At 48.7% G+C, this 15,359-nt stretch overlaps 1 protein-coding gene across 4 annotated transcripts in view; it reads left to right on the top strand.

The window, feature by feature from the left end:
* The first annotated feature begins 9,606 nt into the window (after positions 1-9,606).
* TGIF2 (TGFB induced factor homeobox 2) overlaps positions 9,607-15,359 on the top strand; it is a 14,700-nt gene continuing 8,947 nt past the window's right edge. The window contains exons 1-2 of one of the 4 annotated variants that reach the window (XM_041732458.1): positions 9,607-9,739; positions 13,250-13,475. In XM_041732458.1, coding sequence (XP_041588392.1) covers positions 13,284-13,475 — 192 coding nt within the window. In that variant the 5' untranslated portion in view covers positions 9,607-9,739; positions 13,250-13,283. Of the gene's footprint in view, positions 9,833-9,887; positions 10,684-10,716; positions 11,043-13,249; positions 13,476-15,359 lie in introns of those variants that run through there. The other 3 variants (XM_041732457.1, XM_041732460.1, XM_041732459.1) reach the window with 3 other exon arrangements.

Raw genomic sequence — 15,359 nt, 5'->3', positions numbered from 1 at the left:
TAAAGGGCATCCCTGGGTGGCTCAGTGGTTTGGCGCCTGCCTTCGGCCCAGAGCGTGATCCTGGAGTCCCGGGATCGAGTCCCACATCGGGCTCCCTGCGTGGAGCCTGCTTCTCCCTCTGCCTGTGTCTCTGCCTCTCTCTGTCTCTGTATCTCTCATGAATAAATAAATGAAATCTTTAAAAAAAAAAAAAAAACAACACAAAGATAGAGTGCAAGAAATTTCATTTTCCAGAAGACCAGAGGGGACAAATTATACCCAGATCTTCTGAAGGGATAAGGCTTTATCTTTGCCAAAACATTCATCCTAAAGTTGAAGGCAGATCTATGTTTTCTATGACCTGACACTTACATAATTTGAGGGGACCTTCCCTAAGAAAAATAATGTGAAATATACAAAAATTTGAACAATGTGAATATTGCTTTAAAAATGAGAAAAAAAATTATAGCAAATTACAAAGTTTTTAAAAACTAACAAGTATCACAAACATCACAAAATCCAAAAAAATAACATTTTTTTTTTAACTGCCTAAAACATCTCTGTGAGTCTTTTTTTCCTACTTTTGGGGCCATATTCTCTGATGGCCCTTCATATGAGAAAGGTTTTATAATATCTTTTTATTTTTTTTTTTTATTTTTTATTATTATTATTTTTTTTTAATTTATGATAGTCACAGAGAGAGAGAGAGAGAGGCAGAGACACAGGCAGAGGGAGAAGCAGGCTCCATGCACCGGGAGCCTGACGTGGGATTCGATCCCGGGTCTCCAGGATCGCGCCCTGGGCCAAAGGCAGGCGCTAAACCGCTGCGCCACCCAGGGATCCCTATAATATCTTTTTATATAGAGAAAATAAAGATGACTCAGTCTTTCTTTTAACATGTACACTTATAACTATATAAGTTGCATTATCCAGTATATTCCTGGCAGAAGAAATCTTTCACTTTTTTTTTTTTTTTGAAATCTTTCACTTTTAATAAGTGTTGGTAAGAACTGAGTCTTTTGCTTCTATTTTTACAGTCTTTATGATTGGAAGAATTTTCCATAGACCAGTTTCGGACTCCAGGTGTTTCAAATTTTGTTTATCATCCTTATGCACTTCTAGTGCAGATGCTGTAGGACACCTGTCTATGGTGATACTACTCAGTTCTTGCAGCCTTTCCTATACCAAAGCATATCCATACCACTAGTGTAAGTGACTGCAAACCACACAAAGAGATAAAAACTAAACTAAGTATAATCTAACCCAACCTTTAGCCAGATCCAAAAAATGTCCAGGACCAACACGAGGTCACCTAACAGGAAAACAGTGAGGAGAGAAGTCATAGTGGAATAAGACAGTGGTCTTAACTGATTACAATAAAAATGTCTTAATTTTGTACATTTTATAGAACTATATGACCCCATCCAGGGGCCTTGGAAGAGACAAGAGTGAGGGTCCTTAAAACACAAAAGTCATTAGCTTCACGGAGGAGGATCTGTCTCCATTACAGAAATTCAAAGGTTTTCCTTCTCTGGCCGAAATTTGTCTTTTCAACCTCCAAAGTAGTAGTCTTGGGGATGCCTAGGTGGCTCAGTGGTTGAGCGTCTGTCTTTGGCTCAGGGCGTGATCCCAAGGTCCCAGGATTAAGTCCCGCATCGGGCTCCGTGCATGGAGCCTGCTTCTCCCTCTGCCTCTGTCTCTGCCTCTCTCTGTCTCTCATGAATAAATAAATAAAATCTTAAAAAAAAGATATTCCCTCCTTGAGACATACCATGAACACAGTATAAGAACTTACCGCCTTGAAAGAAAAAAAAAAAAAAAAGAACTTACCGCCTTGGAAAAAGTGACATCACACATCCAAGAAGACAGGAAAGATGATAAGAAATGGTGTGCCATTCAGAAAAAAAGTTATTGGGATTCTTAGCCTCATAGTAGAAACCAAAATCAAGTCCAGATGTAATAAAGGGTTAAATGTGAAAAAGTAGGCCTTGAAGGAACAAAGTCAAAAAGTGGAGGTGAATATCCGTTGATTGCTTGTACTCTTTCCTAGCCCAACAGCAATGGACAACATCACAGAGACTGACATTTGACCAAGTAAAAAGTTAAACATAAACAAACAAAACAGGAGCCTGGCTGGCTCAGTTGGAAGAGCATGGGACTCTTGATCTCATGGTCGTGAGTTTGAGCTTCACATGGGGCATAGGGTTTACTTTTTTAAAAAAAATGCTCAATGTCACTGGGCATCAGGGAAACATAAATCAAAATCATGATGAGACACCATCTCATACCAGTCAGAATGGCTAAAATTAACGAGTCAGGAAACAACAAATGTTGGCAAGGATGCAGAGAAAGGGTAACCCTCTTGCACTGCTGGTGGGTACGCAAGCTGGTACAGCCACTCTGGAAAATAGTATGGAGGTTTTTCAAGAAGTTAAAAACAGAGCTACCCTATGACCCAGCAATTACACTACCAGGTATTTACCCCAAAGATACAAATGTAGTGAAACAACGAGACACCTGCACCCCAATGTTCACAGCAATGTCCACAATAGCCAAATTATGGGAAAAGCCCAGCTGTCCATTGACAGATGAATGAATAAAGAAGATATGGTATACATATACAATGGAATATTACTCAGCCATCAAAAAACACGAAATCTTACCATGTGCAAAGACATGGATGGAATTAGAGGGTATTATATAAATGAAACAAGCCAATTGGAGAAAGACGATGCTCATATGACTTCATTCATATGTGGAATTTAAGAAACAAAACAGAGGAGCATAGGGGAAGGGAGGAGAAGATAAAATAAGATCAAATCACAGAGGAAGACAAACCATAAGGGATTCTTAACTCTAGGGAATAAACTGAGGGTTGCTGGAGGGGAGGTGGGTAAGGGGCTAGGATAACTGGGTGATGGGCATTAAGGAAGATACATGATGTAATGAGCACTGGGTATTATATAAGACTGATGAATCACTGATCTCTACTTCTGAAATTAATAATATACCATATGTTAGCTAATTGGATTTAAATAAAATAAAATTTTAGGGATCCCTGGGTGGCGCAGCAGTTTGGCACCTGCCTTTGGCCCAGGGCGTGATCCTGGAGACCCGGGATCGAATCCCACGTCGGGCTCCTGGTGCATGGAGCCTGCTTCTCCCTCTGCCTATCTCTCTGCCTCTCTCTCTCACTGTGTGCCTATCATAAATAAATAAAAATAATAAATAATAATAAATAAATAAATAAAATAAAATAAAAATAAACAAAACCAATCTAGCTTAGAAAAATGTAAGGCAGACAATAACCTTGGGGAAAAACTTACCTGCAACAAACATAATAAACAAGGGTTAAGCACCCTACTGAAAAGAGTTTGCAAGTCAAAAAGAAGCTCAAGACTTCAAAAGAGAGGCATCTGGGACGCCTGGGTGGCTCAGTGGTTGAGTGTCTGCCTTTGGCTCAGGGCATGATCCCCAGGGATAGGGACTGAGTCCCACATCTGGCTCCCTGCATGGAGCCTGCTTCTCCTTCTGCCTATGTCTCTGCCCCTCTCTCTCTGTCTCATGAATAAATAAATATAGTCTTTTAAAAAGGGGGTGTGGGGCACCTGAGTAGCTCAGTGATTGAGCAACTGCCTTTGGCTCAGGTCATGATCCCAGGGTCCTGGGATCTAGTCCCACATCAGGCTCCCCACAGGGAGTCTGCTTCTCCCTCTGCCTGTGATTCTGCCTCTCCCTAAGTCTCTCATGAATGAATGAATGAATGAATGAATAAATAAATAAATAAATAAATAGTTTTAAAAAAGACTTCAAAAGATGTGCAGATAATTCACAGGTGACAAAAGTACAATAATTACAAAATGTTAAGATATTCAATCTCACTAACAATAAAAAATGCAGATTAAAAGAACCAAAGGCTATTCTTCAGCCATCAAAGAAAAAAAGGTTCACACCAAATTGCTAACACCTCCTGTGGCTCAGGACTTGGCTGAGTGAGCACTCAAACACTACAAACACTGTCATGGAGAGTGCTTCAGGTTTATGCCCTAAAAATATCCATTCTTACTCTTTGTCCCAGTAATTCCACTTCAGAGAATCTATTTCAGGAAATTCTCAAAACTGCAAAGATATTTATGTAGAAAATGTAAATTGCAGCCCTGTCGAAATGGGGTGGTAGGGAATGTAAATAAGAGAGAGGAGAGAAAACACCTCTCAGGATGTGTGTATGTATTTGCATGCATTTATGTGAAAGTAGAAAAAGGTGAGAAAGGATACATACCTGTTAGTCCTGCTAGTGCTGGAAGGTGGGAATGAGGGGGGCATTATTCACTTTGTTTCTATATGCCTCTGCATTGATTAACTTGCCCTAATTAACAGTGTATTGCTTTTGGAATTATAAAACATACCCCAGGAGGGGCGCCTGGGTGGAACAGTGTGTTAAGTGTCCAACCCCTGGTTTTGGCTCAGGTCATGATCTCCAGGTTGTGAGATCAATCCCTACATCAATCCCCTCATGGGGTTCTGCACTCACCTGGGAGTCTGCCTAAGGTTCTCTCTCCTGAGGCACCTGGGTGGTTCAGTTGGTTAAGTGCTTCTGGCTTAGGTCATGATCCCAGGGTCCTGGGATCAAGCCTCACATTGGGCTCCCTGCTCAGTAGAAAGTCTGCTTCCACTTCTCCCTCTCCCTTGTAATGCTCTCACCCACCACCACCATTTGTGCTCTCTCTCTCGCTCTGCTTTCAAATAAATAAATAAAATCTTATAAAGGAGGGGGAATTCTCTCCCTCTCTACCCCTCCTCCCCACCTCCACATACTAGCTCGCTCTCTCAAATTAACTGATTTTTTAAAAAAATACCATACTCAAAAAATAAATAAATAAATAAATAATTTAAAAAATACCATACTCCAGGAGAAGAAAATATCCACTATAAAGACAAAACTATGCCAAATGGATCTGATCCCCATCTATCCTATCACACTGACCCTAAATAAAAAAAAAAGAAGAAGAAGAAGAAGAAGAAGAAGAAGACGACGACGAAGAAGAAGAAGAAGAAGAAGAATACAGTTACTAAGTCTCCCAGGCCCCACAATAGCCAACACTGACTAACTTCTATGGCCATGATTGGAGGTGCCATACCCAGTGCCTTGCAAGTAGAAGAGGAGACTACCAGAAAACCAAAAGAAATCTTAATTCGCAAATTAATACTCGCTACTTAATCTTTGTCTAGAAGCCTGAGGGCATCAAGAGAAGAGACTGTGGTAACCCTACATGCAGGTCACTGCTGCATCTCTGCCACACCAATAGCCCTGAGTTAAAATGCTACAATTTGGGCCCATGTGAAATATCCCTTTGATGCAAACTGAAAAGGAAGAAAATCAGATAATGAAGTATAGCTAGAACAAAGATTAGCCCGGCTAGTTAAGAAAGTCTTACAGATATATACAACTTCCAGATAATACTCCACAGCGCTTAAACCAGAAAAGATAAAAATTTAAAAAGCTGTGGGCAAACAAGCATTTATATCTATATCTCTACACGCAGCACACACAGATATATACACATGTATACATATACATACATATTTTTAAAATCATTTAAGCCAGGGTGTCTGGGTGGTTCAGCCAGTTAAGCATCTAATCTACTTTCTGCACAGGTCTTAGTCCCAGGGTCCTGGGAGCAAGCCCCAGATCGAGCTCCCCATTCAGTGGGGAGTCTGCTTCTCCTTCTCCCTCTGCCCCGCTTGTGCGTGATCTCTCTCTTTTTAAAAATATTTTTTTTTAATTTTTTTTTATTTTTTTTTTTTTTTTTTATTTATGATAGGCACACAGTGAGAGAGAGAGAGAGGCAGAGACATAGTCAGAGGGAGAAGCAGGCTCCATGCACTGGGAGCCTGACGTGGGATTCGATCCCGGGTCTCCAGGATCGCGCCCTGGGCCAAAGGCAGGCGCTAAACCGCTGCGCCACCCAGGGATCCCTAAAAATATTTTTAAAAATATTTAAGTCTATATGGTAGAATGCCAAAGAAGGAAGAGAACTTTAGAATTATTGTGTCCAACCCTCCCACTTCTCAGATGAAGAAGAAACTGGAACGCAGATTGTCAAATGCCACACAGTCACTAGAGACAAACCTAAGACACTCTGATAACAATATCTGCTCTTCTAGATGCACTGAACGTAATTCATAAAGGGTTTTCAGCCATTATTTTCTTTGACCTTCACCAAAGCCAGATGTCTCCACAGATGAGAAAATGAAGGCTCAAAGGGTTTGGATGATTTGCCTACATTACCTGGCTAGTAGCTCCAAATCCCAGATCCCATATCCCTTCCCCTCAGCCACCAGCTGGCACTGTTGCCCAAACCCTTCCTGACAGCCCAGGCAGTGGGTTCTCCAGGTTCAAGCACAAAGACTGTCAAGCCCTAAGCATTCAAAAATAAGAGTGAATACCTCACATGGAGAAAGCTAAGCATATCGTGGATGATCAACAAATACAACAAATCTTTTAAAAAGGAAGATGTTGATAAGCCGAAATCCACATTAGATGAGAATGTTGGACCTCATGTAGGAGAGCCACAAATTACCTAGACCTCAGAGACAGGTCTCCATCAATTTGGCCTCAATTACCCAGGGCTGCCCCACCTGATCACCCTACCTCCAATCACTTCCTATCTCTCTCCTTAGCGGGTCTCAGGAATCCGCAAGGCTCCCTACAGCCCGCAATGCCAAATCCAAACTCTGTGCCCTGGCCCTCAAGGTCCTATCAGCTGACTGATTCCACTGTTTCCTGAATTACTCACTGACCCTGGCCTTTTCTGGACTCTTCCCTTCCACCCCACAGAACCCCATTTCCTTTATGCTTTGGCACCTCAGGGCACCAGGTGAAAACTGGTCCCTTACCCCACTTCCATCAACCCCAGGTAAAAAGGGCAGAGGCTTTTTTTTTTTCTTTCAATGAAAGTGCACTTACACGACATCCGCTTGAACCTATGTGACAACCAAGTTGACTAGAAACAGGCACAATGAACAGGCAGCTCCACTGGCAGAGGCCTCTAGTTTGGGTTTTCCAATACAGAAGCAGGAGTTATCCAGGCTCTTTTCTGGCCTGAGGAGTCTTGAGTTCCTGGGGCTCTTCCTAAAATGGCCCATTGGAGGCAATCACAGGAGCCTAGGGGCTGACACACCTACCTGTTCTCCCCATCCAGACCCCCCCCCAGATCTGTCCCTGGAGTCAGGACCCCAGCTTCATTATCAGGGACCCAGTTTTCCATATGTGAAAAGGGCTAGGGGTAGCAAACCTGAAGAGAGAAATGACGTAAGATAACTTTCCAACTACAAAGGTTCTCCCATAAAAGTAACCAAGGATAACCAAAACCCCTTCTTGCTGGGACACTGCAAACTGTCGTAACACAAACACCTTGGCCATTCCCTAGGTTAATGTGCACAGACCTACCCCATTACAGCATCCTGCTTGCTGTACGGAGGTCCCAGAGTTCCTGTAAGAAGTCAGCTCCTGGTGAGGGAGCATATAGTTGTCTGCAGTCTTCCACCGGAATGAACAGTGCTGCAAAGAACAATCTTGTATAAGCATTTATCATTGTCCTGTGATTATTTCTAATGATAGATTCCTGGAAGTGGACTTACTGGCGGAGAGGGTGCACACATTTTAAATTCTGATACTTATGAACTGAAAAACTTTTATGTGGTAATCTCATAATTGACTGGTACTTATGCTTTACCTGGGGAATCCATTTACAAAGTGCAATCCTGACACACTACCAGCCTCCTTTACATCCCAGACTTTCCCCTCCCCCCACCCCCAGGAAGTCTGGGAAGGGGCTCCTGAAGCTGCTTTGTTATCCAGCTCCCAGGTGGCCCAGCAGCGGAGGAAGGAGCTGCTGCCTTCTATTTGCCCCAGGGCACCTGACCTAGCCCAAGCCTTGGGAAGCCCTGACCCAGGGAACTAGCAGAGTTTGCAGGGAGGTGTCTGGGCTGTAGCCCAGGTCCCCAGTGGCTTCCCCTATTGGTTGTCTCACACACTCTCTCCCCCAAAACAGGCAGAGTCCAGCTCTCATGCCCTGGACCACAATACCTACCACTGAGTGTTGAGGACAGAGTCATACCTCCAGGCTCACCTGGATGCACTATTTCCCCTTCCAGCCCCCCATCCCAAAGTCCCTGCCCCACACACGTCTTTGAGCCTAATGATCAGGGCCCAGCAGTTTTACCTTTACCTAAGACTCCCCAAGCCTCCCTTCTCTCAGAAGACAGAGCACCACCTCCCCCAAGAAATCGTTTGGGGCCGCCACACCGGGCCTCAGTCACCCTATCTGTGAAATGGTGGGCGTTGGGCAGTGACACTGATATTTTGGGTTCTGCTGTGAGGAGGGTAGTGTGGCCAACTAGGTTCTAAGTGGTTGCAGGGAAGTCTGGCTTTAATCGAGAGCCCAGGTGCACCTTGGCGGTCATTTAATCAGCTTTCTGATGGGCCTGTTCGGAAAAAAACTCAATTTTTATTTTCAGATTTCTCCACTGCTCAAGTGCAATTAGGACCGACAGCCGTTTCAAGGCTGCTCAAGGGTCCTAGATATCTGGGACCAGATGAGGAACCTGAGGCCCAGGAAAGGCCTTGCCCTGTTTTAGGCTGTGTGCTGCTGCGCTCTGGGGAACAACAAAGACTGGTGGGAAAGCTGAGGCGGGCTGGTCAACAGGGACTTCACACTGTGGTACAGAGCAGAGAGCAGGCAAGAAGAGAGTGTTGGCAGGGCTGGCGAAGACCAAAGGAAACATCCTGGGAGCTGGATGAGCGGATGTGCAGTGAGCAGAGGAAAAAAAAAAAAAAAAAAAAACACCAGCGAGGGGCGCTGGGCCCTTCTAGTCAGGAGGTCTGCCCCGGTGAGGTGAGGGTTGGGCTCCACGATCCTGGTGTGACAAGAATCAAGTCTAGGGCCTCCGGAGCTCATGGGTCAACCGGGAGCGGGTGTGTAACGGCACCGACCCTCGGGCCCACGCGCCGGGTGGGATGTACACACCAAGGGCCCTTCTCCGCGTAGCTGGGGCTAATCGCTCCTCCAGCGCTGTTTTACCTCAGGCCGCCTCCTGTGTTCTACACGCAGGAGTGCGGGCTTCGGGCTTCTGTCCGAGGCAGCCTTCTACCCGACTCTAGCGGCCGTTGAGGGCAGAGGAGTCGTCGCCGTCAGAGCCCGGTCCTCAGCAGCTCGGGCAAATCCCCGGGCTGACCGGGCCTCAGTTTCCTCTTGGTGCGAAGGGAACCATCGCACCGCCGGCGGGAGATGGGGCGCGGGGAGCGGCCCCACAAACGTCAGTTTCTGCAGGACTTCTCCCCTCTGGAACGGCCCCCCGCCGCCGGCGCGGAGCACACAGTAGGCGCTCCGGAAACGCTCTCGGAGACGAGCCACGGGCCACTTCCTGCCCCCGAGCGGATTCTCCCGAGCCGAGGTTCCCACCACTCCTCTTCGGAGGCCATGTGGCATTCCTGAGGGTGGGGGTGGGCGCAGGAAGAAGGTGCCCTCCCGGCCCCGCCCCCTCCGGGCGCGGGGGGCGGGACGAAGCCCCCGGCCGGCGTCGGCCCGCCCCGCGGGGGGTGGGCGTAGCTCGCCGCGCTCCGCACAAAGTTTGTTTTCTCCCTCCGGACGGGTGGGGGAGGGCGAGGAAGGCGCCGGGGGGAGGAGAGGGGATCTGACGTCAGGCCGCGAGGTGCTTTCCAGCCGCGAGCTGTCAGGCCGAGTGTCAGGCCCGGCAGGTACGCGGCGCGCTCCCCCGGCGCCCCCCGCCCCCTGCCAGGACGCCCGGGGCCGAGCCAGGGACCGCGTGGACGGAAAGGCCGCTCGGAGAAGTCAGTGCGGGCCGCAGGAGGGGGACAGAGGCGGGTGGGGGGCGCGCGGACAACTTGGAAAGTTTCTCTTTCTCGGCCAGGCGGGGGAGGGGGCGTCGTCCTGGCGCGTGCGACTGTGGGTGTGTGAGCTCGGGTGTTTGTGAGCGGCGACTGCTGGAGGCGGGCGGGGGCCGGTGGGGGCACTGTCCCACGGCCCCCCCCGCCGGGGGCTCCCTCGGGGCCCTCCTGGGGGGCCCGGCTCCCTACGATCCCGGCCCTCGAGAGGGCCGCCCCAGCCCCGGGCCGGGGTGAGCGCGCGGGGGGCGGGTTTGTTTGGTTTAAAAAGTGCACGTTGCTAACCGCCGGCAGCCTCTGCCCCCCCCCCCGCGGCCGAGCCGAGGAGGGGGCCGCCAAGAGTGACAGCTGCGGGCGGGGGCAGAGGGAAGGGCCCGGGGCTGGGGGGCTGGGGAGCCCGCGCGAGTTCCCCTTTCCTTTGGAACAAAGGAAAGTCTGTCTCGGAGGCATCTGTCACTCCCAGGCGGGCCGAGGAAGGGGGCGCGTGGGGCCGGCGACCCGAAGAAAGTTTGTGCGCGCCGGGACCCTCGGGCAGGCCGAGCGTGAGCCGAGCCTCCCGCGGGGGAAGCGCGCAGCCTCGGGGGCAGGGGGCGGCCAACATGGAGTCTGGGCGCAGTGCTGGGGGGGGCGGTGCGGAGGTGGGAGCCCAGCCCCCTCCCCTCCCCCTCCGGGCCGAGTTCGGAGCACAAAGCCGAGCGCGCAGGCTCGGCCAGCCCCGCGCCCCGAAGAGTCAGCCAGCGCGGAGCGGCGGGGGAAGGGGGTGGGAACCAAACTTTTTCCTGCCCCGGGACGGACACGTGAGTTTTCTTTCTTCCAGAGCCCCCGCCCCGCCCGCACTGAGGGCCGGCGGGGTGGCGGGGGCGCCGAGCCCGGCGCGGGGTGGGGGGCTGAGGGGTGCAGGCGCCCCGAGCGCAGGCCGATTCCCCGCCGCCCCGGGAGCCATGTGCTCCGACTAGGTCTGGGCCGCGGGGGAGGCTGCGCGCTTTGTGTGAACTGCTGGGAATGCGGCGTGAGTGCGCGGCCCGGGGGAGTGTCGGGATGAGCTGGGGGAGTTGTCAGAAAGTTCGTGCGGGAGCGGCTGCAGGTCGGCGTCGAGGAGAGTGTAGGAGGGTGCACCGGGTGCCTGTCGTGAGGGTGCTGCCACAGGCCAGTTGGGGTAAGAATTGATCGCTGGTGTGATGACGTTTGGCGTTTCCCCAGTCTGAGATCGTGGGTGGGCGGGCCGGTCCGAGTTTGTGGGTAGGCCTAGGTCCAGAAACTGGGCTAGTTTCGTGGGTACCAGTTGTTCGTGCTCGATGTGGGGATCTGTAAACTCTATGTGTGCTGTATTTGTCAGTGAAAAGCATGGTGATTCCAGGAGCTAAGCGGTGGGTTGGTGCCTGTTACCTGAACACTGTTACAGAGTTGCTTGATGGTGAGGGCGGATGTGTGTCTGTCTGTCTGGGTCTGTCCATCTCTCTGTGAGTAGGGGGTATGTATGTGGGAAACCTACCGGATTGTAAGTGCGGGACCCCATGGCAAAGAGTGGTCTGTTGTAGGCTGAGGAGTCCTCTCCATGGGCCACCCCTGGAACCCTGCAGACTGGGACTTGGCTGGCAGCCAGGGTGGAATTTATACAGATAACCCTGAGTAAACTGCTCATAGGCTGCCAGGGCCGCATCCCTGAGCCCAGATCCAACTGCCCTAGCCAGCTAAACCCCAGAAACCTGACTTCAGAAAGCAGCCTGCTGTTGGTGTTCTTTGAGGAGTGGCACCTCTAACCAATGTCTGTCTCACCTCCAGGTGGCCTGGCTGGGAGGGGTAGACCCTTCCCTCGAAAGCCTGGCCTAGCCAGCCCAGATATCTGGGCTCAGGCCCAAGTCGAGGAAACAAAACCTGGGAGATGCCAGAGTCTTTTGGCCCAGCCTACTGGGTAGCTGTTAAAAGGCTGAGGAGGGAGGAGCCTTCAGATTCTGGCATTAGCTTGCCCTGGAACTTTTGGTTTTAAAATGTAAATCTCTTTTGCATGTGTGAACCAGAAGTTTTGTCAGAGGGGTGAGCAACTGAGTTGGGCTGTCTAGGAAAACCCCTTCCTTCGTTTGACAGGTCAAGAGAGGGCTCAAGCCTAGAGAGGAGAGCACAGTTGCCAAGGTCACACAGCCAAGATGGGAGAACCAGAGTCCAGCCTTGCTTATTTGTCTGGATTTTTGAGGAATTGATTCATGGACCAGACCAGGGGCTAGATGACAAAAGAGAATGTCTGAGACAACCAATAGGGATGAATGCAGTACAGTAGGTGCAGTAAATGTTACTCAGATTGCTGTGGGACCATGGTGATTAATAGATTTTCCAGACTGGGCTGGCAAGATGGTATAGAGAGTTTCAAGGGAGTTGGTGGTGGTGGCAAACCTTGGTCCAAACCTGTTTCCACACCGTATCCTAGAGGTGAAATTTTGTTTTCATAGCAGCTTTATTGAGATGTAACTCCCATACCATACAACTTACCCATTTAAAGCAAACAAACAAGTGGTTTTAGTATATTCACAACTATGTAACCACCACACAGTCAATTTCAGAACATTTTTATTACCTCAAAAAGAAACTCCATGCCCTTTAGCTGTCATCCTTGTGTTCCCCTTCAGCCCATTCTAAATATTTTATTAAAATGGAATCACGTTTTTTGTAACTTACTTTTTTCACTTAGCATATTTTCAAAGTTCACCCACACAGTAACATGGACATGGATCAGGACTTAGCTCCTTTTTATGACCAAATAATATTCCACCATATGGACAGACTACATTTTGTTTATCCCTTCCTACACTGATGAATGCTTGGGTTGTTTCCACCTTTTGGCTGTTATGAATAATGTTGCTATAACTATTTGTGTTCAAGGTTTTGTGTGAATACAGGTTTTCATTTCTCTTTGGTAGATGCCTAGGGTGAAATTTTTGGGTTACATGGTAGCTGTTTAAGTTAGGCAGCTTCCTTTCTGGGCCTTGATTTTCTCATCTATAAAATGATAATAGTAGTATCTCTCTTACAAGGACTTTGTGAGGATCCAATGAGATAGTAAGTGTGAAGTGCTCAGTACAGAGCATGACAAACAGACCTAGGTGGTAGTTTTAATTCTTTCTAGTCTGATACTGCTTATTAATGAGCTGCCATTTATTTTAGTAGTCTTCTACTGACCCCATAAAATGAAGGCATCTCAGACTCCTCCCTTCTAGGTTGCCCAGGCTAAGGTATAGCCTGAGACTCTGATGTGCTATTCCTCCATTTCGGTGTCCCAGGCTCTAATAATAATGATGTGTTTGGAGACAGAGAAAGAGGGAGAGGCAATGCATGTTAATAATGTCCCTTCCCCTTTGTCACTTGTTCCAGGCTTGCCCAAGGTCCAGCCTAGCCCCTAGACACCATGTCAGACAGTGATCTGGGTGAGGATGAAGGCCTCCTCTCCCTGGCAGGCAAGAGGAAACGCAGAGGAAACCTGCCCAAAGAATCAGTGAAGATCCTCCGGGACTGGCTGTACTTGCACCGCTACAATGCCTACCCCTCAGAACAGGAGAAGCTGAGCCTTTCTGGACAGACCAACCTGTCAGTGCTGCAGGTAAGGACAAGGTAGCAGGAGACCTGGGTTCTAGTCCTATCTAAGCCCTGTCACTGACACACTGTGTGGCCACATGAAAACACCCACTCTCCCTGCTGCAAGGGAAGACAATGCCATGAAGTCATTGCAGTCAGGTTTTGGAGAGTTCTGAGGAGGCACGGCATCATTATTAATGTCTTGTTGTCATTAACAACAGAGGCCATGGGAAGGTGAGAAGGCATTGAATGTTTGGAATTCAGCCCCCAGCCCCAGAGCAGTGAATAGTGACTTGGTGGTAGAAGGGCAACTGGTGGTCTGCAGTGTGGTTAAAAAATGAGTTGGGGGAAAAAAAATGAGTTGGGATCATGGCCAAGGAAAGGGCAGACAAAATTCAGAGATTCTGGGTTCAAAAAAACCCAGTTCTGGGCAGCCCGGGTGGCTCAGGTGTTTAGCGCCACCTTCAGCCCAGGGCGTGATCCTGGAGACCCAGGATCGAGTCCCACATCAGGCTCCCCGAATGGAGCCTGCTTCTCCCTCTGCCTGTGTCTCTGCCTCTCTCTCTCTGTGTCTCAAATAAATAAATAAATAAATAATACATAAATAAATAATAAATAGTCAATCAATCAATCTAAAAACAAAAACAAACAAACCCAGTTCTGCCACATAGGAGCTATGGACCACATCTCGATTTCTCCATCTGTAAAGTGGGGGTTAGAATCCTCCCCTGCCTTACTGAATTGTTGTAAGGAGTAGATTCAGAATTGGATGTAAGAATGCTTTGGGGGCGCCTGGCTGGCTCAATCAGTGGAGCACATGATTTGAGGTTGTGAATTCGTGTCCTACACTGGGTACAGAGATTACTTGAAAAGTCTTTTTTTAAAAAGAAAAAGAAAAAGAAAAAGAGGGCAGCCCAGTGGCTCAGTGGTTTAGCGCCACCTTCAGCCCAGGGTGTGATCCTGGCGACCCAGGATTGAGTCCCACATCAGGCTCCACACAGGGAGCCTCCACACATTCTTCCTCTGCCTGTGTCTCTGCCTCTCTCTCTCTCTCTCTCTCTCTCTCTGTCTGTCTCTCTGTCTTTCTGTCTCTCATGAATAAATAAATAAAATCTTAAAAAAAAAAAGAAAGAAAAAGAAAAGATGGAGCACCTGGGTGGCTCAGTGCATTGAGCATCTGACTTTTTTTTTTTTTAGGATTTATTTATTTATTTATTTATTTATGATAGACATAGAGAGAGAGAGGCAGAGACAAAAGAGGAGGGAGAAGCAGGCTCCATGCCGGGAGCCCGATGCAGGACTCGATCCCAGGACTCTAGGATCGTGCCCTGGGCCAAAGGCAGGTGCCAAACCGCTGAGCCACCCAGGGACCCCTGAGCATCTGACTCTTGATCCTAGCTCAGGTCATGTCAGGATCCTAGGATCAAGCCCTGCATAGGAGGCTCCAAAAAGAAAATTATTTGTAAACCATGCACATGAGCATACCTGAAGATGTTACCTACTCTTTGTCCGAGCACAAGGTATTATCCCCTTTGAACTGTCCTGACTACTGACCAATAGGTGTTTTTGTTCTGTTTCCATGGTGCTGAGGCAGGACACCCTGGGCTACCACTGACTTGCCTCCAATTTGGCTCTCATCTCTCTGGAAGACACAGAGCAGGCCCCTAGCCTAGTGAAGGCCCACCCCCTGCCCCATGAGCTCCTAGTGCTCCTTTCATGAGCCAGCTAAGCCTCACCCCAAGCCCCTCTACCACCCATTCCAGCTCTTGTCTTTTCCTAGCCTTTAGTAGATTTCCTTACTTTAATCTATGGTGCTAATTCTCCTTCTTCTCTTACACCACTTAGAACCTCCCATATCTTCCCAGCTCCCATCCCTCCTCCATGATGCCTCACACTGAGTATTCAGCCC

This window comes from Vulpes lagopus, chromosome 18 (assembly GCF_018345385.1).
Source record: "Vulpes lagopus strain Blue_001 chromosome 18, ASM1834538v1, whole genome shotgun sequence".
Lineage (NCBI taxonomy): Eukaryota > Metazoa > Chordata > Mammalia > Carnivora > Canidae > Vulpes > Vulpes lagopus.
This window is presented reverse-complemented; position numbering and strand designations above follow the sequence as displayed.